The following is a 24,042-nucleotide window of genomic DNA, read 5'->3' on the forward strand; positions in this document are numbered from 1 at the left end:
ATATGAAGGAAGAAGAGGTTGGGATATGCAAATGATTAGTATTTCAGTGCATTTAGATGACATAGGAGAGAGAAACAGCATCTGAAGCACTGCATAAAAGAAACACTGTATGGTGGATTTCTCATTCGGAAAGTGCTTTGTAAGGTCGGAGTTGGCTCAGGATATTGTATAATGCCTTGAATAAGAAGACAACATACTTACCAGCAAGTGTCGGAATTCTATAGAAGCAAGATCATTGTCAGTCAAGAGTGTGGATTATCGTTCCGTATTATCACCGGTTGCACTGGTCGACACCCAACGACTGTTATGTGAATATGGAATCAGTGGGTTGCTGAGGGTCATACTGAATGGCAAGCAGGATATCAACACCTTCCCATGACTGTCGCCTTAGAGAACACATATTGTGAGGTCAGCCCTTCAAAACCATACAACATCATGGACCATTACTCAGAAAATGGGCATGTTTGCAGCATGTCTAGTATCCGCTCATACGATACATCAATGTTTGCAGCAGCATGGACTATCCGCAAGGTAACCATTACTTCATCTTCCCTTGACAATGCAGCATAGGAAGAGACTGCGATTCTGGTGCACCGAACGACAGAGCTGGATACAGGAGTGTATTTCTCTTGCAAGTATTACAGCTCATAATACTTAAAAACAACTTGAAATTTGATATGTGTTAATTTATGTGGGATATGTTTATATTAAGTTTACTTGTATAATTTAAATAAATCATTGTCGTCATATGAGCATAATCCAAAATGCATAGCATTTGACAACAAATTAATAAAAAATGAATCAACTCCTAATTGTTTTCTTTTATCCAACTGCATCCATCTAAATCATTTAATATCATAAAGCTATGACATATAAAAAACAATTGGTATGACCACATCAACATGTACATTTATAATGATGCTAGAGAAACGTCACATGACATAAATATTTAAAAACTTCAAATTGTTCCTAAACAAATTAACTTTTTAAAATTCCATATTGTATATAAGATAAAATGAAGAACATATTTAGATAATTTTGAATTTGCATAATTTTATGAAACTTAATTTTTTTATGAAATTATTAGTTACATTGTAAAAAGGAACTTTTTAAAAATGTCTCGATTCCTTTTTTAGAGGTGAACTTTTAGCACTAATAAAGTATATTTATAAGATTTAAAACTGAGAAAGATAACAATAATAGATTAAAATGCAGTGCAAGATTGACTGATTAAATGTAAAATTTTTACATATCATAATTATGTCTATAACTGTATGCCAAAAATTTTTAAATCGGAAGTTACTCAACTAAGTTACAGATGCTAATTAATAATATTTTCTTTAACATGCTTTTGATAAACTTAACTTTAACGAATGAATATATGTATTTGCTTACTATCTGAAGTTATGAATGCAATATTTGGGGCGTTAAATATTCATTTTTAAGGAAGGTAAGCAAAAAAATCAACTTTGTAATTATAGGAAAAGGTAAGTCCTCTACAATATCCCTCCTGGTCTATATTTAACAATTTTAAAATTTAGTGTACTCATTAAAGTAATCTAAATGTATGATGTTTAGTTTTGCACTGCAGTCGTTTACTGAATTCGGTAATTAAATGTATTGTAGTTTACTACAGTTATTTACTAAATTCAGTTTCGCTAAATAATACTTTAAATAAAGTATTTCTTTTTCCGAAGGACGTGACATTTTCACTTTTAACCAAAACATGCAAAAAATGTTTGCATAGATTTATATAAAAAATATGAGATTAAAATATGTACATTTTACGAAAAATGCAGTAAAATAGTAACTGAAGATTTATGCAAATTTTTTTACCAAAAATGTGCATTTATACACAATAAAGAAGAGAGGACATGGAACTAAATTTTTACCAAAATCATTCGCATATGCAATGAAAACATACAGAAGATGTAAGTAAATTACTATGAATGCAATATTTGGGGCGTTAAATATTCATTTTTAAGGAAGGTAAGCAAAAAAATCAACTTTGTAATTATAGGAAAAGGTAAGTCCTCTACAATATCCCTCCTGGTCTATATTTAACAATTTTAAAATTTAGTGTACTCATTAAAGTAATCTAAATGTATGATGTTTAGTTTTGCACTGCAGTCGTTTACTGAATTCGGTAATTAAATGTATTGTAGTTTACTACAGTTATTTACTAAATTCAGTTTCGCTAAATAATACTTTAAATAAAGTATTTCTTTTTCCGAAGGACGTGACATTTTCACTTTTAACCAAAACATGCAAAAAATGTTTGCATAGATTTATATAAAAAATATGAGATTAAAATATGTACATTTTACGAAAAATGCAGTAAAATAGTAACTGAAGATTTATGCAAATTTTTTTACCAAAAATGTGCATTTATACACAATAAAGAAGAGAGGACATGGAACTAAATTTTTACCAAAATCATTCGCATATGCAATGAAAACATACAGAAGATGTAAGTAAATTACTATCAAATATATATGCTTTTTGTACCATAAAATACGGGGAATAACTATGTAGAAAATTAGGAATATCTACGTAAATTTCTATAAAATATATTCATTTATATACAGTAAAAAAATCGGAAAGATTTACGCAAATTTTTACCAAACATATACGTATATGTGAAGCAAAAAATTGGAGAATTTTGTGTATATGCGATAAATATACGTAGATTTTTTCCAAAAATATACTTAAATCCCTGAAATTTACGTATATCATACATAAAAGTTACAAATGAACCTGAATCTTTTGCATAAATATACCTAAATTTTATGTTAAACTTACATGTATTATAATGTCAAAATATATGTTTATATTAACTATTTTCTCCTGGACATTTTTTAGGATATTTTTACGTTCAACTTGAATGTTTTTTATATGAAGGGACATTCATAAATTTCACGCATTTTTCTTGTGCAATTTACGAATGCATGCTGCCTGGGAAGTACTTAAGCATTTCCTCTTTTTGTTGCTTCAATTCCATGTTCCTGTTCTATCTTTTCTACTAGCTTAGCTTCAATCAATGCAGTGAAATATTTTTATCTGATAAAATCCTGATTTTATGCTTTTGTAGCCACCATGTTTTCTTTACTTGTATATGCAAATGATTCCCTTGAAATCCCTTGAAAACAGTCAATATTATTATATATTCAATCCCTTGAAAACAGTGAATGACATCAACAAGGCCTGATGCTGATAGCTTTTCAGTGGCAGAATCTTCCTACTTATCTAGTATAATTATCATATTGCAGTGAATTAAAGTTTAAACAATACACTTAAACATGTTTTAATAATGAGAAACAATGTATCCAAAACCAACATTTTCTTTTGGAAAACTAGATGTTTTTTAACTTCAAGTGCAAGTTTTAGAACTTTTTTAAGAGTTAATGCATAGATATCCTCAAAATTAATAAATGCATGTGGATAATCAAAAGGTTAGTGCAATTATCAAACTGTGACAACAGTTTAGTACAAACATACAGGGTAGTTATGATTAGTGATTCTACTCAAGTCTACACAGAATTCTTTCTAGTTTATATATTTTGTTGAAACTTGGCATATACATTATATAGACCATGGAGAAAAGAAAACTGCAGTAAAAACTAATAGCTCAAAATTTGATCACAAGGTGCCTCTTTTCATGCAGTGTAGAAAAGATATGCAAATTAGCTCCTTAAAATGCCAGTAGTCAATGCTGTAAAATCTTTCATCACTATGCTTTTGGAGAGGAAAGATTGAACTTTTCTGTCAAATTATTTTATCAGAACTGCAGGAATAGTTTAAGCTATAGTGCAAGGGTATCAACATCCAAAATGCATGCAAAAAGAGAGTCTGTATTAAAGAATGGTGTGAAAAAGATAATTATTAAATTTGAAGAGAATGGGCATATGAGTGTGCTGCCAAGAAAAAGCTGGAAACTTTCAAATGAAACTAGAAGTCACTGTTGCTGTGGTTGACAGTGTATCTTCAGCAAATGCTTGAGCAGTGTCATGTGATTTGGTCTATGGCCAAAAGGTTCTGAGAGCCATTCTAAAGTGGTATCCGTACAAGATCTGCACTGTGCAAAAGCTGTACCCTCAAGAACCACATCCAATGCTTTGATCTTACTTGCCAGTTTTCTAGGAGAGTAGCTGTTGACAATGCGTGGCCTTGGAATATTCATGGTTAAAAGAGGTGCATTTTGCCCTAGGTCAAGAAGGGAATATTCAGAACTGTCACGGGGAGTATTGCAAGTCTCATTGCTATGCATAAGCAGCCTCTGCATTCTGATTATGTAACTTCATGATGTAGTTTTACCACCGACTTCATTTCTAATCCCTTTTTCTTTGAGACAAATACTCCTTAAGACCCTAAAAGGTGTACTTTCTTGATTGCCTGTTATTGTAAATTTCTGCAACAGCATGTTATTCCTACCTTACAAGAACAAGAATGTTTACAGATTAAGTGTCTTCTGGAAAGATGGCACAACACTCCATATTGACTGACAAGAAAAGGAACTGCTTTGTGCTTACTTTGGAGATGAGCGATTAATTTCAAAAAGTTTGCTAAATTTTTGGCCTTCTTGTTCTGTTATATGTGTTATTTCTGACTAGGAATTGATAAAAGACTATGTCTGTGAAGAAAAAGCATAGATTATGTGTGAATTGAAAGCAAAACATGCCATGCTGATACAATTCAAAAATCCCATGATAACATGCTTTCATATGATGCAAATGAAGTACATATTGAAGAAGTTCTGTGATTAAAGTTTTATGTTTCCAATTTATACTTCTTGTTCTTTGTGCACCTCTTTATTGCCTGGTATTTGTAATTTAAATCTCCTCCTCATGGTCCATGTAACTTATATACAGTCAAAAGTTGTTAATTCGGACACCCATAATCCGGAATGATCTATAATCCGGACCTCGAAGCTAAAATCTATCTGTGCACGCGCCGAGTTGATGCATGCGCATAGGCATTTACGCGTGCGCGCAAGGCCTTTACGACTGCGCATATGCGTCTGCGCGAGTGCAGAATGCGTTTTCGCGTGTGCATTGAATGTATAACGGACGGTATAAGCTAAAATGATGTAATTATCTATTTCAGTTAATGTTGATGATTGCATTGTTCCTTAATCTTCGAATTGGATCTGGCGTATTATTTTTTGCAGACTGTAAGAGCAATTTTATAAAAGTAAGCTTGAACTTTCGATTATGTCAAATAGAATTTCTGATGCTGGAGCTCCCAAAGGATCTAGAAAATGAAAGTATGTTTCGATGTCCATCAAACAAAAAGTGGAATTGCTACAAAAAATGGATAAAGGCATATCCTTTCTTTATCTAACCGTTCCGAAATCTATTTATCAATTTCACGCTGCTCTGCGCTGGGGGGGGGGGCGTCGCGGCGCGCAATGAACTGGAAGTTGATCTGTCAGCACTATCGTTATCTTCAGGGCAGATGTTTTTATTTTATTCAGCTTATAATTCCTTACTAAATGTAGTATTTCATCTCGATCTACTCTGTCTTTGATATGATTTAAATCAAATTCCTCGTCATTATAAATATCACGAATACAAATCAAATAGTTTTCTGGTAGCAATTTTCTAATTTCGGCTATGCGTAATGTATGCTTTACGCATGCACGCGTTGAAAGAAATGTTTAATAAAGTAAACAAATAAATATTAAACTTCTTTTTTTGTAAATTTTGATACCCTTTAGATCATAATTGCTCATTATTTTATAAATTACGGTTTCATATTTTTAATTTTATAATTTCTGCATGCCATCTTACCAGATTTAAACTGATGATCTATAATCCAAAAAAAAAATCGATAATCCGGAATCGCCGAAGTCCCGATGAGTCCGGATTAAAGACTTTTGACCGTACAAAGTTTCAGTGGAATACATCACCCAGAATGGGTTCTACTTAGGTCTCACTAGGATCACTTTTATAACTACCCTGCATATAAGTAACAGAAAGCAACCACTAACAAATTGGTTTAACAAAATGTTAATGCATTATTTCAGTTTTTTTTATCTTCAAAGTACATTGATAAAATATGGAGCAAATTTAGTTTAAAAAATTTATCGTTGGCATTTAACATTTCATTAATATTTTCTGTACTATATAGAGATTTAGCAATTTTTGAATGTGTTGAATCAGCTTTCTTTGCATATCATTCATATCAAGCTGCTCTTTAATTTGTATTTCATAATTTTCTAAAACTATTTCATTCCATGTACAAGTTGTAATATATGCTACCATAACAATGCAGTACTTTTAGGTTTAATTTTTTTAGATTTAGTACTGATATTGCCATTCAGTTATAAAATACCGATTAATAATTTGATTTTTTTAAGCAATGCTCTACTATATTGCATGAATCAGTCGTTTTTCTTTATTAGTGAAATTTAGATTTAGACACACGACAGTGTGTCAGCCGAGTTCAGAACAGACATAAAAGAAAACAGCGAGACACCGGCCATGTGTTATCGTACACGAACCATTTTGAGCTACTTCTGACCACCCATTACTCAAAAACTATTAGACCTACAAAATTTGTATGTCTAATAGAGTTCCCTTGAACCATTTTTGTATGTGCAATTTTGTATGTCTAATAGAGTTCCCTTGAACCACCTAGAATCTCAAATTTCATTAACTTACCTGTTACGCCTATGGAATTATTAAGGTTTGAAAAGTGTCATTTTTATCACTCACTGACTGGGTGATAAAAGTGATCAGATGAGTGATAAAAGTGAGTTTTATCACTCACTTTTATCACTCATCTGATCAAAAACCTAGACCACTTCTAAATGACTTAGTTACTTGAAATGTGGCATCAAGGCAAATCATTAGGCATATACAAAGGAAAAAAATCTAAAACTGCCTTATTATCGATGTTAAAGCAAAAAATATTCATAATAAACATTAACCCCTTAAGGACCAGCGCACGGAGAATGAAGTGCAGTCACGGGACCGGACCTGCTGAAATGGATCGTCGCCACCAGCCCGCGCGTTTTCAGCAGTTAAGCCGAATTTTACAAAAATAATCGTATAAAATCAGCACTTTGATATTATGGCTTCAATTTTTGAAGTTGCATATTTAGTGTACTTGTTTTAATGTGTATTAATATAAAGAATATCACATTAATAGAAATAAATTAAACAGGCAAAATACTAAAATCATAACTATACATACAGAAATAAGTACTAAAAACATGAAAAAAAAAATTACAAATATGAAATTAAAAAAAAAAAAAAACTAAACAAGAATTACCTGTAGGTAATTAATTAAATTCCAATTTAAAAATTCTTGTGTGTGAAATAATTCAAAACAAGGATCAAGACACAGTCCTACATTGCATAATTTGCACTTAAAATATGTTGTTTGCTTTTCCTTGGTTTTAGCGCACACGATGCATCTTCTCCTAGCTTTATTACCTTTTCCGTCAATGTAAATTTTTGGAATATGTCTTCCAGTTAGATGGAAAAGTGGAGTGTCTGGTGATGGGACAAATTTTTAAGTTTTTAAAGTAAGGCCTCTTAGCCATAGTTAACGGAATAAAACTGAATATAACCTCAACACATGTCTCAAAGCTTGAAAAGACACCCAGAAATATTTCATTCTCAAACCCTGTGTAACATCAGGTTTATATTAGAAAATGTCCTGTTTTTCTCAATCAAAAAACAGTGTCCACCACGATGACTGGAAAGTGATTAAGGAAAACCCCCCATTGGCAGGATACCCATTATTGATCACGTCAATATATACATTATATGTAAAGTAAATACATCATGTCTGGATCATTATATAATGATCATTCAAGGTATTATGTATAATGACCTATTAAATCAAGGAAGAAAAACAAAAATGCTGCCTCTTTCCTGAGAAATGCGAACAAGGCGCATTATGCATTGAGAAAGCTGATAATACTCATCATTTCTATGTTTTAAAATGTCAGTTAAGAACACCTTTGTATTTAGAAAAAACTCTGCTCAGTATCAGAAGAAACTAAAAGATAATATTTTGTAAAATCATGAAAAGATTTAATTTGAAATTGCCAAGGTGTTAGCACTGGATTCTTCTCCGATTTTGATAGTTTAGCTATGGCGAATTAATAGAGGTTATCCTTTAAAAATCTCCTTCCACTGCTACTAATCCTCAGCAACTTCTTTCGAATTCTGAATCACACCACTCTTACTAGAAAATAATATTATGAAACCACATGTGCACTATTTTGCTTGACCTTCTGCCATTTTTTCAGCAACATAATACTGTTACTATAGAACTTCTGTGGCTTATGTGACACATAGTGCTCATAGGCCTCTTTTTAAACTAATTTAAGACTATTCAGGGAGTTCTGAAGCAACCAAAACCGTTAATAATTCATCTGTGCCAAGTCCAGGCTATGCAGTGGATACATTAAAACTTCCCAGCCAAGTTCTCTCAGTTTCTGACTGACTATTAAAGATGTGTGCATTCTGCTTTTGTCAGCTTAGTGTGCAACAACCTTCTGTTGATAAGTTCAGGCCATTTCTTTTGAATTGCTAGGTGTGGTCACTCTAATTGGTAACAGTACAAGTGTAAATCTATCATTCTGTCTGACAGCAGTAGCTGATGGAGGACCTGCTATCAGGAGCATCTTGGAATGTGTTGAAGCATCTTGAACATCTAAATTTCCAGAATAAAAGGGACTGAACCATCTTCTAACTGTTATTTTTTATAACATATCTTACATTAATTAATAGCACAAATTTCTTAATGCAGTGGCTCGGCATTTGTGCCTTTACTGATAATAAAATTGTAACATGTAGCTCAATTTATAGAAATCTCACTTATCTTCATGGTGCAATACCTTACATCTGAATGTAAAAATTTCAAAACTATTTACTAGCTTCAAATGCCGCCTTTTAAATGATGCTCATCCTGATTCTCTGTAACTTCTTATATCTTGAGCTTTTTTATGCTAACATTACCTCATGAGCAAAAGGCTCAATACTTTTTAGAATACTCAATATATCATGTTTACTAAAACTCTGTAAGTCTTGCCTGCTTTACCTGATGGGAATCAACTTGTGTTTTGTTTTTCTTTCCTGTCTTCAAAATGTTTAGAATTAGGATTATATTTTATTATGAAAAATCGATAGTGTTTATAATAATTTATTAGGATATATATTTATTAAGATGACTATAATTATTTTTCTGCAAAGTAATTATACATTTTGTTGCTCCTTTTAATTTTAATAGAATCATATGATTCAGGTTTTTTTTGACATGCTGTTTTCATCAGTGATGCTACTATTATTATATTTGGCTTAAGATATGCTGCTGCCATCAGAGATTATTTTAATGCTTTGTTATTTTGCTGTTTAATTTTAGGATATTAATTCTATTGTATTAAGTTTTAATTTTTTTCTCTTTGTCCTGCAATTTTAAATGAGGGGGAAAATCAGAACAAACGGTATGATAGTACAATCAATCTCTATATGAATAACAGATAAGGAACTAATTAACAGAATTACAAAATGTACAAAAGGTAATTAGTAGTAATTAGTCAAAAATAAATCTAACATTATTCAGAAAGTAGCTGCAATGACATTCAAATCATTAGGAAATCTACCCAAAAACATAGTTTTAGGAAATTAATAGAAACTAAGATTCAGTTCTCTTGCAATAGAGAATTTCTCCGGTCACCCTATCTTATATAGTTTTCTGAGGAATAGTTATAAGTATTACAGTCTTTATAATAAAATAATTCTGATTGTGTTTGCTGCGGACAGTGTCTTATTAACAGCAAAGATATTGATTTTTCAAACAGAGAATGTAAAAACAAGACACTAGTCAGGTTCAGACTGATGAAACATGTAAGCAACTTTTAAAAACCGTGAGTGAATCTTTGAAGGAGTAAGTTATTGATACAAATTAGTAAGCATGTTGAATTGCATCATTAAATGTTTGCGGTCTATTAATGCACATGAATCATTTTATTGAGATATTAAATAAATAAATGAACAATTAGACAGCACAAGTAATGTGCACAGCACAAGTACAATTTTGCCTGTAATTGTTTATTTTATTATTTCTGAATGAATTTGGTTTCTAACTAGTTTGTGTTAATTTCATTTGTATATTTATGAACATCTTGATTGTTTTAATAATAATGTGTATTATGTTTTAGGTCAATGCTGTTATGGGAGAGCTGTTTACAACAGATGTTTTAAAAAAGACAGAAAATGTGAGTTGCAAAATGCATATCATGTTCTTGACTTTTACACTCAGTTTCATGCATATTCATACCAGTATCTTTTTTAATTTAAGTTTTATCACTAGTCAGCTATTGTAACTCAATTTCTCTTATTTTAGCATAAATTTTTTGAAAAATGCTTATTGATACGAATATTGAAATTAAATTGGTAATAATTGACTGGAACCTAGAGTTCACAGTTGTTTGGTTCTATTGCATTTGAATTTTAGTCACTTCCACTCTATTGAACAAATACATATACCCAAAATAAGCTATATATACACGTATACACAAAATAAGCTAGCAGTGAGCTAACAATTCAGATTTTATTATGTATGGTTTAGCATTTAGTCCTTATGAATCGTAATGAATAGATGAGTTCTAAACAAAATACATCAGTTTTGTTTAGAACTTGTTAGAATAGTGTTTTAAACTTTTGTTTAGAACTCTAGTTAGATTCAAAGGTTGATGTATCATACAAGTGGTATTACAGCCTTCAGTAGAAAGCAGATTTTATTCTCAGTTGATTAGAAAGGGTTTGTTTGGACATGTAATTTGCAAAATAATTCTACAGGGTTGCATAGGAAGTCTCTTTATCCTAAAAATTCTTGCAAACAGCTATGCAAGGGAGGTAATGGTATAATAAAGTGAGTATGCTCAACCTAATGCAAATGACAGCAGCTCCTCTAGTGGCAAAGTTTGGAATATACACATTGCAAATCGAAAATGAAAAGAGATAGAGCAAAATTTCCAATTAGAACGTTTTAGAAGATCAATTAAATAGTACAAAACGACATTTGGTTCACACAGAAAATTGTCACCTGCATACCGAAAGATGTCCGCAACCGATGCATGAGGATTCTACTCTGCATGTTCACATTTTGTAAATGTAGCAGGGCGCAACTGCAGATTGTGATGTTGTATTGTACTGTAAAATTGCAATTTCCAATGCCTTTAAAATTTTAGTTTAAAAGGTGGTACTTGCTTCATACAAACAGCATAATCTCAAACCTCATTATAATATCGATGGCAGATGATAACTTTATTCTGAATGCACAAGCGCTTTCATTTTTTATGTTTGGGCAATTTCAGTCATTGTGTTTTGAGAGTGACAAAATAAGTGAATTCCATTTATAATAAATGGATTCCTGTGCGAAAATAGCAAGTTTCACTAACTTAGGTATATTGACCAATAATAACAGGGGTACTTTGACCAATATTGTGAGATGGTGCTTATTTATAGTAAATGCCAACGAAACATGTTGCATGTAAGTATGCCATTCGTTTTCCAGCTGGGCACATCCAAGTGCGGCTACCATTGCAAATGTAGTACGATGGCTCAAGGAGCCAGAAAGCACTAGAAGTCGTCCATGTTCTGACAGACCAGTGAGTGCAGGTATGTGTGTAATGCCAGAGAGTATTTTTGCATATGTACTAGCCCATCTACACAGTAGTACAAGAGATATCAACATGGCTTATGGTTTAACAAAGGCTCAAATATTGCAAATACTGCATTTTCAACATGTATACTGCGGGAAAAAAAAAAAAAAAGGACATTTCTATATCTCCCATTCTACAATTTTTTTTTCTTTTTCGAATTTCATTTTAATTGTGTAAGTTGCATGGTTTCTTTCAAATAACTGTTTTAAAAATTTCTATTTATTCATTCAAACTCCATAGTGTAAATAAAATTTGCATCGTTTATTTTTTTTCTAATAGTTCTTTTTAATAATTTATTTTTTGTCATAGTTATTATTTTAGGTAATTTTTAAACTTTTAGACTTTTATTTTAATTGTTTGTGTTGCATTGCCTCTTCAGATAATTGTTTTAAAATTTTCTATTTATTCATTCGAACTGAGCATTTAAAATATATTTATTAATATAAATTTTCCAGAATTTGATTTTATTTATTTGAGTTGCATTTCTTTTGAAAGAAAATACTTTGTGACCCAGACTATGATGCATTTGAAAACTGCATATATTAAAAGAGGAAATACAGTAAAGTACAGTTAACACGCCTTTTAGTGTTCCGTTCAGAAAAGATATATAAATAAGAGATATGTATATTTGACATTTTAACTTAAGATGACTTGTATATATTGCTTTAAACAGTTTTATCATCCTACATTTAGTTTCTTAAATATGTTATTCTTAATTAAGTCAAATATTTTATTTTTGAATTGAAAAATGGTACTGAATTTTATGCAAAAAATTATTTTTTCTTTTTAATGGCTTGCTCTTTTTCTTCAGGCATTCTGCAAGTATATTAAAAAGCATCCAACTTTTTGAAACATCTTAATATTTCTGAGATTAATTTTAAATAAAGTTATCGCTTTCCATTTCATAAAGCCCACAAATGGCCGAGCGGTAAAGTCGCTGAACACTGGGTCGCCGTCGCTCCGGGGTCCGAATCCCGGCAAACAGACTGGTTGCATGGCCGTTTTTGTGGTTTTTTCATGTGTGACATGTATGCCAGCTGACTTTCCTTAGAAAGTTCTTCATGAAAGCATCCTTCTTTTATATATAATATATTATATAATAATTAATTCTCTAATTATATATATATTATATAATTAATTCTCTGTAAAAATATATATTAATATATATATATATATATAATTAATTCTCTGTAAAAATTTATTTGAAATTTAAGGTTAAAAATAGCTGTGGCAATTCACTTTAACAAAAATCCATAAACCACATTTGGCGTTATTATCGCTGCAAATCATAAAAAAAAAATAAATCATAAAAAAGGTGAATTTTATTTGGAATGAATCTAAATTTCAAAATGTGAAAGGAAGAATAAAAAAAGATATATTAATAAATATATACCAAATTCAATTAACATTGAGGAGCTGAAATTTTGAAAGCTAATATTTTAAAAACTACTCATGCAAATTTTGCTAAACTTGGCAGCCTGGCATAATTTGAGTCATAGATTTGAAATATATAAAAACATTGGTATGTTATTTCAGAAAAAGTCCAATTTTGTGTCAAAATATCTATGTCAGAACAGTGTTATACAGTCAAAAGTCTTTAATCCGGACCTCAAAGCTACAAACTTTCTGCGCATGCGTAAACGCAACGCATGTACGTAATACATTTACGCATGAGCGTTTAATGTATAACGGTCGGTATAAGCTAAGCTAAAATGATCTAATTATCTATTTCAGTTGATGTTGCAGATTGCGTTCTTCCTTAATCTTTTAATTGGATCCAGCTTATTACTTTTTGCAGACTTTTAGAGCAATTTTTTAAAAAGTAAGCTTGAACTTTCAATTATGTCAAAAAGAGTTTCCAATTCTGGAGCTGTCAAAGGATCTACAGAGCGAAAGCAGGTTTCGATGTCCATGAAACAAAAAGTGGAATTGCTGCAAAAAAATAATGGATAAAGGCATGAAAGTGACAGAGAGGTGATTTGTTTCCCTAACCATTCCAAAATCTGTTTATCAATTTCACGCTGCTCTGCGGAGGAGGGGGAACGTTGCGATGCGCAGTGAACTGGAAATTGATCTGTCAGCACTATCCTCATCTTCAGGGCAGATGTTTTTATTTTATTTGGATTATAATTCCTCACTAAATGTAGTGTTTCATCTCGGTGTATTCCGATATAATTTAAATCAATTTCCTTGTCATTATGAATATCACGAATACACTTAAAATAGTTTTCTGGTTGCAATTTTCTAATTTCGACTATGCGTAATGTATGCTTTACGCATGCGCGCATTGAAAGAAATGTTTAATAAAGTAAACAAATAAATATTAAGCTTTTTTTTGTAAATTTTGATACCCTTTAGATCATAATTGCTTTTTATTTCACAAGTTACGGTTTCATATTTTTAATTTTATAATTTCTGCATGCCATCTTACCAGATTTCTATAATCCGGAATCGCCGAAGTCCCGACGTGTCCGGATTAAAGTCTTTTGACTGTATATAAATCTAATATATATCCTGAGTTTCACTTTCAAGATATGAAAAATGCAAGTTGAATTTCGTCAATCAGCCCAGTAGAACGGAGATCTAGAACTGTTCCATTTTTTATTGCACAGTGTACATCCCTATTGTGTCACTGCAGCAAGCACTGTTACCACGAGATAATGAGCATCAATTTGATTCATGCAACTGGATGTTGACTAATGTTAAAGGTTACTCAGATTTTTTATCCAACAGTTTTAGGTCAGACAAGGCACTGTTTCAATGTACTGGATTATTAAATTGACACAATTCCCACTACTGAGCATTGGAAAATCCCGCATAGTTACTATCCACCAGACACCAAGTGCACTAGTCCATTAACATCTGGCATGTGATCTGGAAGAATTGCTTACTGGGACCTGTGTTCTATGAATACACATTAAATGTACCTCCAACTATTACAGGATATCATACTTGACTTTCTAAATGGTATTTCCCTGTCTACATTAGGGTCCTTGTAGTTCTAGCAAGACGGTGAAGCACCAGATAGCTGGAGTGCAAAGCTTTCTCAAACTTTTTTGTACAACAAATTATCGGGTATGGTGATAGTGTTGAAGGGCCTCCATGATTTCTGGACCTCTCTTCATTGGAATTTTTCTTGTGGGTGTTTAATAAAAGATCACCTTTATGCAACTCCACATATTGGACATACTCCGCATAAGTCTGCTGGATCTACATCATCGTATTACAGATGCTTGCAATAGTGTGACATCTTCCATGCTGAGAAATGGGCATGCAGAATTACTCTCATGAATACAAACATGTATCATAAGCAATGACGAACTTTTTTAACATACTCTACATTAACTTGCTATTGCTCTGTGCCTATTTGCATTTGCTTTTTACTGCCTTGTACGAAGTAAAAAGAAAGTATGGTAATCGCGAAAAGCTTCAGGCAGCATATTTCAACAAAAATATCCAATTTAATCGCTTTCGAATGCAATTTAACGAGGTTTTTGCGTGATATCTGTACGTAAGGGCAGAATAAAAGACTCTTTTCCTCCAAAAAAACTAAAAAACTGCTTTAAAATGAATTCTGAAGAGAATTTTTTGTGGCGTCTGTACGAACGTATGTACGTACGTGCGTATGTACGTATCTTGCATAACTCAAAAACGAGTAGCCTCAGAACGTTGAAATTTTGTATATAAGACTACTATAACATGTAGATGTGCACCTCGTATTTTGGTTTCAATCGGCCACGCCAAACGTATATAAATATATTTGTAAATATATCCACTCTGTTACCCGGCTCGGAGATCTCAGTTTCTTTACTCTTATATGTTTGTAAATTGTACATTTTTTGCTTTAAAAATGATTGAATTATGTTGTTTTTATCTTCTGGTTAAGGGTTTTATGCCTTTAGTAAATCTGTATGCAATATTTTTAGAATTATCAACAATTTTAAAATTTTTTAAGTGCTGCTAAGTCTAATTTGATGGCGGCCATTGCTCTTGTTTACATTTGAACGGCTGAGTAGCGGATTTGTTGCCAATCTAGAGAAACTTAGCTTCTCAACAACAAAGATAACGCTTTATTATTTAAATCATGCTTAATCCTTTCTGGAATTTTTTCGAGGAAATAAGAGTTTAAGATTTACTTCGTAATTTTCAATACAGATATTTTGAGTTTTTATGTATTTCTGCCCTGTCGCAAAGTAAAAACTGAATTAATTGAATGAGAAATACTCAATCGTCTGTGAAAAACTGTTCTTTTTTGTTTGGTTTGCTTAATTTCTTTTATACATAGTTCTAGCTTTATTATAGTATTTGAATAGACCATGTGGTAACGATTAGATAATTCTTTAAATGATATAAATTTTGTGCATTCTGAGTTATAATATGAACGAAATATAATACTGTTAAGTAAACCTAGTGCCAGAGTGTCGCTATGGTAAACAAAGTGAATTTTAAAGAATGCATTTATTCTATTGTGGTTTATGCGCTGTTGGCGAAGTAGGTTTAATTCAATCTAATAAGTTTAAATGAAATGAAGAAAAAATGCATATAATTTAATATTCCATACTAGGAAGTCATGTGGTGTACACATCAGATTTTTTCTTTCTGTGTGCGTGTGATGTTATCAAACTATATTGACGTAAGTACATATTTATGCAATAAAAAGGTGCATATTTCTTAATACCTATGGCTATTCCTTTCAATGTTTACACAGAAATGATTGCAGCAATTGTAGACATCTTTTGGTATACAGACTGGTCCGGCGATTTTTAAGTGGACTGTAACTCTCAATTAAACTAATTTACAAACTACTTTGTAACATATCTTTATCTTTGTTATACTAATTTTTGAGAGACGCTCAGGCTCCCACAATCACTCTCTGCTTCGCCATTGAAGCCAACTCCAAAGTAATTAACATTCTTTTCTTAAACAGTAACGATGGCAGCGCCATCTGGCTTCAGAGGGACTTAACACTCCCCCGGATTGAAATTACAAAATTTCAAGAAATTATACAAACATTCTTAACAAAGTTAATATACTTATAAACAACATAATATACTATTATTATAACTACAGCTATTACAATACTATAACAATACAATACATATGCAAAAATATCATTTCAGTTTTCTATCGGAAGAACGGCGATCTTTGTTATCGCTCTTTTCAATTCTCCTGATTTTGTTTTGATTTTAACCGTTCTTACTTTATTGTCAGATCCATAATAGACTTTAATAACCTGACCTAATATCCATTTGCAAATTGGCAGATAATCCTCCTTAACGAGTACCATAGTACCAACAGAAATATTGTTCTTCTCTATCATCCACTTGTTTCTCTGCTGCAGGGTTCCTAAATAGTCATTTGACCATTTCTTCCAAATAATTTGAACTACTTTCGGTGTTCTCTGCCACCGGCTTAACTGATTTTCATTTACGTCTATTATCATTGGCTCCGGAATCGTCTGTATTGATCTCCCTATTAAAAAATGACCTGGGGTCAAAACGTCATAACAATCAAAATCATTGGAAATAGGTGTAAGAGGTCTCGAATTTAGTATTCCTTCTACCTGCACAATTATGGTTTCAAACTCCTCATATGTAAAACGCAAATTTCCTATCGTTCTCTTTAAATGATACTTTACGGACTTTACACCGGCTTCCCATAGCCCTCCGAAATGAGGGGACTTGGGAGGTATAAAGTTCCAGTCTATTCTTTCAGACGTGAAATATGAGGCCAAAGTTTTATCAGGAAAATTAATTACATTGTAAAATTTCTTCAACAGAGAATTTGCTCCTACAAAATTAGGGGCGTTATCAGTGAATATTTTCGCACATTTGCCACGTCTGGCCATGAAACGCTTAAGAGTGGCAATTAAAGCACTAGAAGTTAAATCTGACAAAGGCTCAAGATGAATAGCTCGTGTCACAAAACATATACATACACAAATGTAAATTTTATTTAGCACACCCTTTCTCTGATGCTTGTAAGTCACATAAAAGGGACCACATAGATCCAAACCTGAAACACTAAATGGGGGTGATCTATTAACTCTCTCGTATGGCAAATTGCCCATAATCTGTGAAGACAAAATCGGTTTGCATTTAAAGCATGTCACACAAAGATGCACTGTTTTTCGCGCCAAATCTCTACCACCTAATGGCCAAAATTTTAAACGTACTGCATTCAGTAATCCTTGGGGGCCAACATGCAATAATCTTCTGTGCACACTAGAAAAATAAATCTTACTTAGCTTAGAATTTTTTGGTAGGATTGCAGGATATTTCTGAGAAAATGGTAAAGAAGCTTTTTCAAGACGGCCACCAACGCGAATTATTCCTTTACGATCAACAAAGGGATGTAAATTTTTTGAGTTACCTGTTATGTCCTTTTTACAAAACAGAACCTTCTGCTCATGCTTAATAAGCATTTTCTCAGCTATTCTTACCTCCTCTAGTTGAAGAGGGCCTACCTTTCTTGATTCACCTTTCCTGCAATTACAAATAAACCTAAAAATATAAGAAAGAACATTAATTATTCTATAATAATTGTTACTAATATTCAAGAGTTCGTCTAAAACGTTAGAGTTCATGTCAATCAACATAGTTCTCTCAGAAATGTCATTAATGTCACTAGAACTTTTGCTTTCTTGCACAAAGGACTCCCTTTCATTTGGTGTTAGGTTCTCAACCTCTGGAACTATTGGTTGTAAGCACTTGTAGGGAAGATGCGGCTCTGTAAAAAATTCTGCACAAGTCCACCACTTAGAATTGTTCACTAGAGAAGAGGCACTAACTTCACGCATTAGAAGATCGGCTGGATTGTCTTTGGTTGAACAATAAAACCATGAATCTGGATTAGTCAACTTCTGAATCTCGTCGACGTGATTTTGAACGAAAGACTTCCATCTCCTGCTTGATCCTTTGATCCAATACAGTGTAACTTTAGAATCACTCCAAAAAAAGATATTAGATGAACCTTTACGATCTAAAACCTTTTTAACTTCCGTTCCCAATCTTGCACCAATCAGTGCACCCAGCAATTCAAGTCGAGGCAAGGAAACTTTTTTGACAGGTGAAACTCTGCTCTTGGAAGCCAGCAAATTCACAAAAATTTTTTCTTGATTCTGTACCTTTACGTAAACGGCTGCACCATACAACTTTTGACTTGCATCAGAAAAAACATGGATCTCTATATTTTCATCACATGAATCCAAAGCAGATCTTGGAACACTAATGTTACTAAGTTCTGAAAGCTCGCTACACCACTGAAACCACTCGTCGTTCAAATCAGAAGGAAGCTCTTCATCCCATGGTAATTTACGTAACCATAGCTTTTGTAGTAAAAGTTTTATTCTAACAGTGAATGGTGTGATGAGTCCAAGAGGATCATATATTTTTCCAGCTGTTTGGAGGATGAAGCGTTTGGTACTTTTCTTTCTCCTCGAAATTTTCGTCAAACAAGAAGTCTCTATACTCAAACTATCTTCCTGAATGTTCCATTGAATTCCTAATACCTTCAGTATCTTTTCATTTGAGCTTAGGGGATGAATATCAAAATTTTCTTCTTCCCATTTTTTAGCTAAATGATAATCATTCGTCACCCATTTGCATAGATTCATCCCAGCTCCACGCATAATTTCCTTTGCTTCCCTTGAAGTTTTTAAGGCTCCTGATACATCATCTGCTCCTGTAACAAGATCATCAACATACATACATGTATCAAGAATTTGAAAGGTATCGGGATACACATTTCTGTACTTTTGGATATGCAGCTTTATAGTTGCCGCTAACAAAAAAGGACTGGAATTAACACCAAAGAGCACATGCTTAAATCTATACACTTCTAGCTGATCGTCGGTATTCTGCAAAGGTGTATCAATATTCTTAACAAATAAAAATCTAACTGCATCTCGATCTTTTTAGCTAACACGATCTGTAAAAATGCCTTTTCAATATCTCCTAAGATTGCAACTCTATTAAGTCTAAAATATATCAGCAAGTGGAATATATTTTGATTCAGATTAATACCTGGCCACAAACAATCATTCAGGGACAGACTATCTATTTCATGTGAGCTCGCATCAAATACAATACGCATTTTTGTTGTAATGCTTTCTTCTCTATAAACTGTCTGATGCGGCATATAAAAAACTGGCTTGTTTACTGGTTTCGTAGAATCTAATACTCTTTCTATTATCCCTTGATTTAGGTACTCTTCTAAAGTTTCTCTATATTTCAGGTATAATGTATTATCATGCTGCATTTTTCTCATCAGGATTTTTATTCTTTTTTCTGCGACACCAAAATTGTCGCCTAAATGTTCCCAACGTTTCTTCCAAGGCAAACTAACAATATAACGACCATCTTTGAAACTAACAGTTTTGTTGAATATCTCTAATGCTTTATCTTCATCGTAAGAATTGGGATCATCTCTGATACCAATTGATTCCAAATCAAAAAACTTCTTCAACTGTGCTTCGACATTGACATAAATTAACCCTTAATGCATTAATTGTTTCTCATGTGGTAAATCTTCAATGCTACCGCTTACCAAATACCCAAATGCTGAGTTTTGTAACACTAAATTTGTATTTGGTACATAAATTTGCCCGGATCTTATCAAATCGAAAAATATTTCAGATCCTAAAAGTAACTGAATTTTACCCGGTTTGTGAAAGTCTGGATCAGCTAACGTAACTCCTTGTGGAATCTCAATACTACAGACTTCAATTTGTCTAGAAGGCATTAAATGAGTAATTTTCGGAATTACGAAAAAATCTAGTTTACGACTGTATGTGTTTCCTCTATTTAAAATAACCGCACTTATTTTTGACTTCACCGTTGTTGAAATCCCAGATAAACATCCTACTGATACGTTTACATTTTCTCTTTGCAAATGAAGCTTCTCAGCTAGTTCCGATGAACAAAGATGAATCATACTTCCACTGTCAAGCAAAGTTCTGGCTGGAAATATTTCTCCTTCATTTCCCTTAATATAAACAATTGCTGTCGACAGTAGGACTCTATTAACTGCATTACAATTTTTATTTACGTTAGCTGTCATAAAACACTCGCTATCCTTATTTATAAATGGCTTTGCGTGAGCGTTCAGTTTCGCTACTTCCGTAGACGAACCGCCGTCTGACTTTTGATCCGACAGAGAGGCGATTTCGCAACTCTCTCTATTTTGGGAAATCGAAACTTTTTCTCGCTCATAACACAGTAACGAATTGTGCTTTTTTCTGCATAGCCTACAAGAGTAATTTGAAGGGCAATTTCTCACTCCATGATTTCCAAAACAGCAGAAACATAAGTTGTGCTTTTTAACATACTCGACTCTATCCTTTAAGCTGAATTTTTGAAATTTAAGGCATTTAAATAATTTATGTTCCACATTACACAGTTTACAAATTAAAGCACGTTTTTCAGTCACACATGAAACCATTGAAGAAACCTTTGATTGACTTACTGAAGCTTTTGATTTACACATTACTGGAATTCTAGAAGCGTTTAATGTCCTCGCGTGATCCTTTAGAAATTTTAATAACTCTGTTATGTTCGGTATTTTTTCTTTCTTCAAAGTCCTTTCCCACCATAACTTAGTATTCTGATCAAGTTTCTGGCTAAGAATAAAGGCAAATATAGCGGATGAAACCCCATCTAACATTTGTTCTAAACATTCTAACGATCTTACTTCACTTGTAACATCAATTAAATTTAGAATCGCAGAAGCTGACTCGTTTTGAATAACAGGAATACTCATAAATCTTTTAAGATGAGCATACATTTGTTCTCCAGGATTCGAGTATCTTTCTTCAAGGAGAGACCACGCTAACTTATAATTATTATCCGTTATAGCTATCGTTTGGATAATTCTAAAAGCATCTCCTTTCAGTGCTGATTTCAAATATTGCAATTTTACAGCATCTGATAAATTTGGGTTTTGATCAATACTCGCTTTAAAAATGTCTTTAAAGGAAAGCCAAGAATGCATTTCTCCTGAAAATGTCGGTAACGAAATCTTAGGTAAACGCACAACAGTATTTTCAGAAATTACTGCATTTTCTACTTTATTTTCTTTAACAACGTTCGACAATCTATTATTTATTTCAAATTCTATATCAATAATACTACTATTGATTTCATCTTGCTCACTGAAGATTTTTTCGATATTTTCTTCACTACTTAAATTGATAATAGAATCAAAAACATTATCAAATTCATTTTGCAGATTGTTAAATTTAGTTTTTAACAATTCTAAATCACTAACACTTAAATCTGACTCACAAAGTTTCTTTTGCAACTTCGATAAGATAGTTTTTTGAGTTCTCTTTTTAGTGAGAACATCTTTCAGTTTCGTAGCCATTTTCGCTACACTTATCAATAACAAATTATCACACAAACTTAATTATTATTAGTTATTTCTAAAACGCAAGAAGTATTCAGAATTTACTAAATGCAACAGTTAATAATGAATAGAGTTTCAAGGGTTTTTACTTACCCCTTTCTTTCAGCAACTGGCTATAATCCACAAACACAAATTCCATTGAAACAAAATGGCAAACTCACTGTTTTACACTAGATTATTTATTTAGCTGATATCTCTGCGGCTCTACTGGACCACTCAAATGGTCCGGCGATTTTTAAGTGGACTGTAACTCTCAATTAAACTAATTTACAAACTACTTTGTAACATATCTTTATCTTTATTATACTAATTTTTGAGAGACGCTCAGGCTCCCACAATCACTCTCTGCTTCGCCATTGAAGCCAACTCCAAAGTAATTAACATTCTTTTTTTAAACAGTAACGATGGCAGCGCCATCTGGCTTCAGAGGGACTTAACACAGACGACAGTTTGTCTTATCTGTGCGAACCAAATGATGTATTGTACTAATTAATTAATGCTTTAAAACTTTCTAAGAGGAAGTTTTGCCCTATTCTTTCCATTTCCGATTTGCAATGCCTATATTCCAAATTGTGCCACTAGGGATGCTGCTGTCATTTGCATTAGGTTGGGTTAGTCGCTTTACTATACCATAACTTCACTTGCATAGCTGTAGCTTTCTCCATTTACAAGAATTTTCAGGTTAAATGGACTTTCCTATGCACCCTGTATAGTGCTCTTCAAGGAATTGTTTCATTCAAGTTTTGTTTATAGAAAACATAAAAATGCTTGCATTTATCCCTTAAGCGTGAAAAATCTTATATGACTGGTTAAAGCAGAGATTTGAACTGTAATCTGTTTTTCTCGGTTGTTAATTAGTTACATCACTGGAATTTTCATTTCACATCATAAGAAAAGGAAAATCTCATTGTGAACTTAATCTTGTAGTCTATATCTGTTCAGCAGAATTCTATGAAGTTTTACAATATAAGCTGATTCTTAAAATAACAGCCTGCAAAAATTTTCTGTGTAACATAAAGTATGTGACCATATGCTCTTCCATAAACAAATTTTAATATGAAAAAACAATTAATGAAATACGTCAATTAAATTCTGATGAGTGAATGTGTCGATTAAATAGTTAGTCTACTCTTTGTTTCTATACTGCTTGTACAATGCTGAGACTTTAATTGAAGTTCTTTTGACTCTGACTAGAAGATAGGAAGCTCTATTAAGACTTTAATTCAGATTTTGAAGTGTGATTGCTGAAATTGCTTTGCATTCTCCCAAATACATTATGTACAAAAGTGGATTAAAAAGTAGGCATTCTTGTTTATTATTATTTTTATTATTATATTATGTTAGTCTGCTATGGGCGCAACCTCTATCCTTACCAAGAACTGAAAAGAAATCCATTTATTAGTGAGTCAATTCTTTTCAGTTCTGGGACATAACAGACTTTTGCTATCATGTTCTATAAATCACAAGGTAGCTAGCTAGCTATATTTGCTTGATGAACATTATTGTAACATTGCTTGTTGTGAAAAAAAATCATCATCATAGGATTAAAAAAATTCTTAAATTCAAAAGATAACATGCAGCATTCCTGCTTCTTCTAATAAGTGTAGAAACTCTTAAACTGTGACAGGTGAAGTCCTGGGATGCAGGCTTACAAAATCTGTAAATATTGAAAATAAATGCTTGTGAAAATCGTTATTTTATCTTAAAAACGGAGAATGAGGATTCATTGGATGATAGAATATTCCTTCTTTATGTGAAAGGTATTTAGAATTATTATACAAATGTGCTTTTCGATTTGTATAGATATGTAGTTGTGTTTACGAAATTAATCAAAATAGGCTTCCTGGCTAATTTTAATTTTATAATAGCTTGTAGTGAAAACATGCAAAATTTTAAAAATTATTTTCTTCACAAAGTATATTTTAGAAAGCTGCATTAAAAAACTTATAACTGTC

At 32.4% G+C, this 24,042-nt stretch overlaps 1 protein-coding gene across 2 annotated transcripts in view; it reads left to right on the plus strand.

Moving 5' to 3' along the window:
* LOC118187713 (elongation factor-like GTPase 1) overlaps window positions 1-24,042 on the plus strand; it is a 352,553-nt gene that overhangs the window by 40,176 nt on the left and 288,335 nt on the right. For both annotated transcript variants that reach the window (XM_085810767.1, XM_085810768.1), the window contains exon 7: window positions 10,178-10,234. In XM_085810767.1, the coding sequence (XP_085666893.1) occupies window positions 10,178-10,234 (57 nt within the window). The remainder of the gene's footprint in view (window positions 1-10,177; window positions 10,235-24,042) is intronic.

The sequence above is a fragment of the Stegodyphus dumicola genome, chromosome 2 (genome assembly GCF_044657685.1).
Source record: "Stegodyphus dumicola isolate Sdum_Otavi_A_Nest chromosome 2, ASM4465768v1".
Classification (NCBI taxonomy): Eukaryota; Metazoa; Arthropoda; class Arachnida; order Araneae; family Eresidae; genus Stegodyphus; species Stegodyphus dumicola.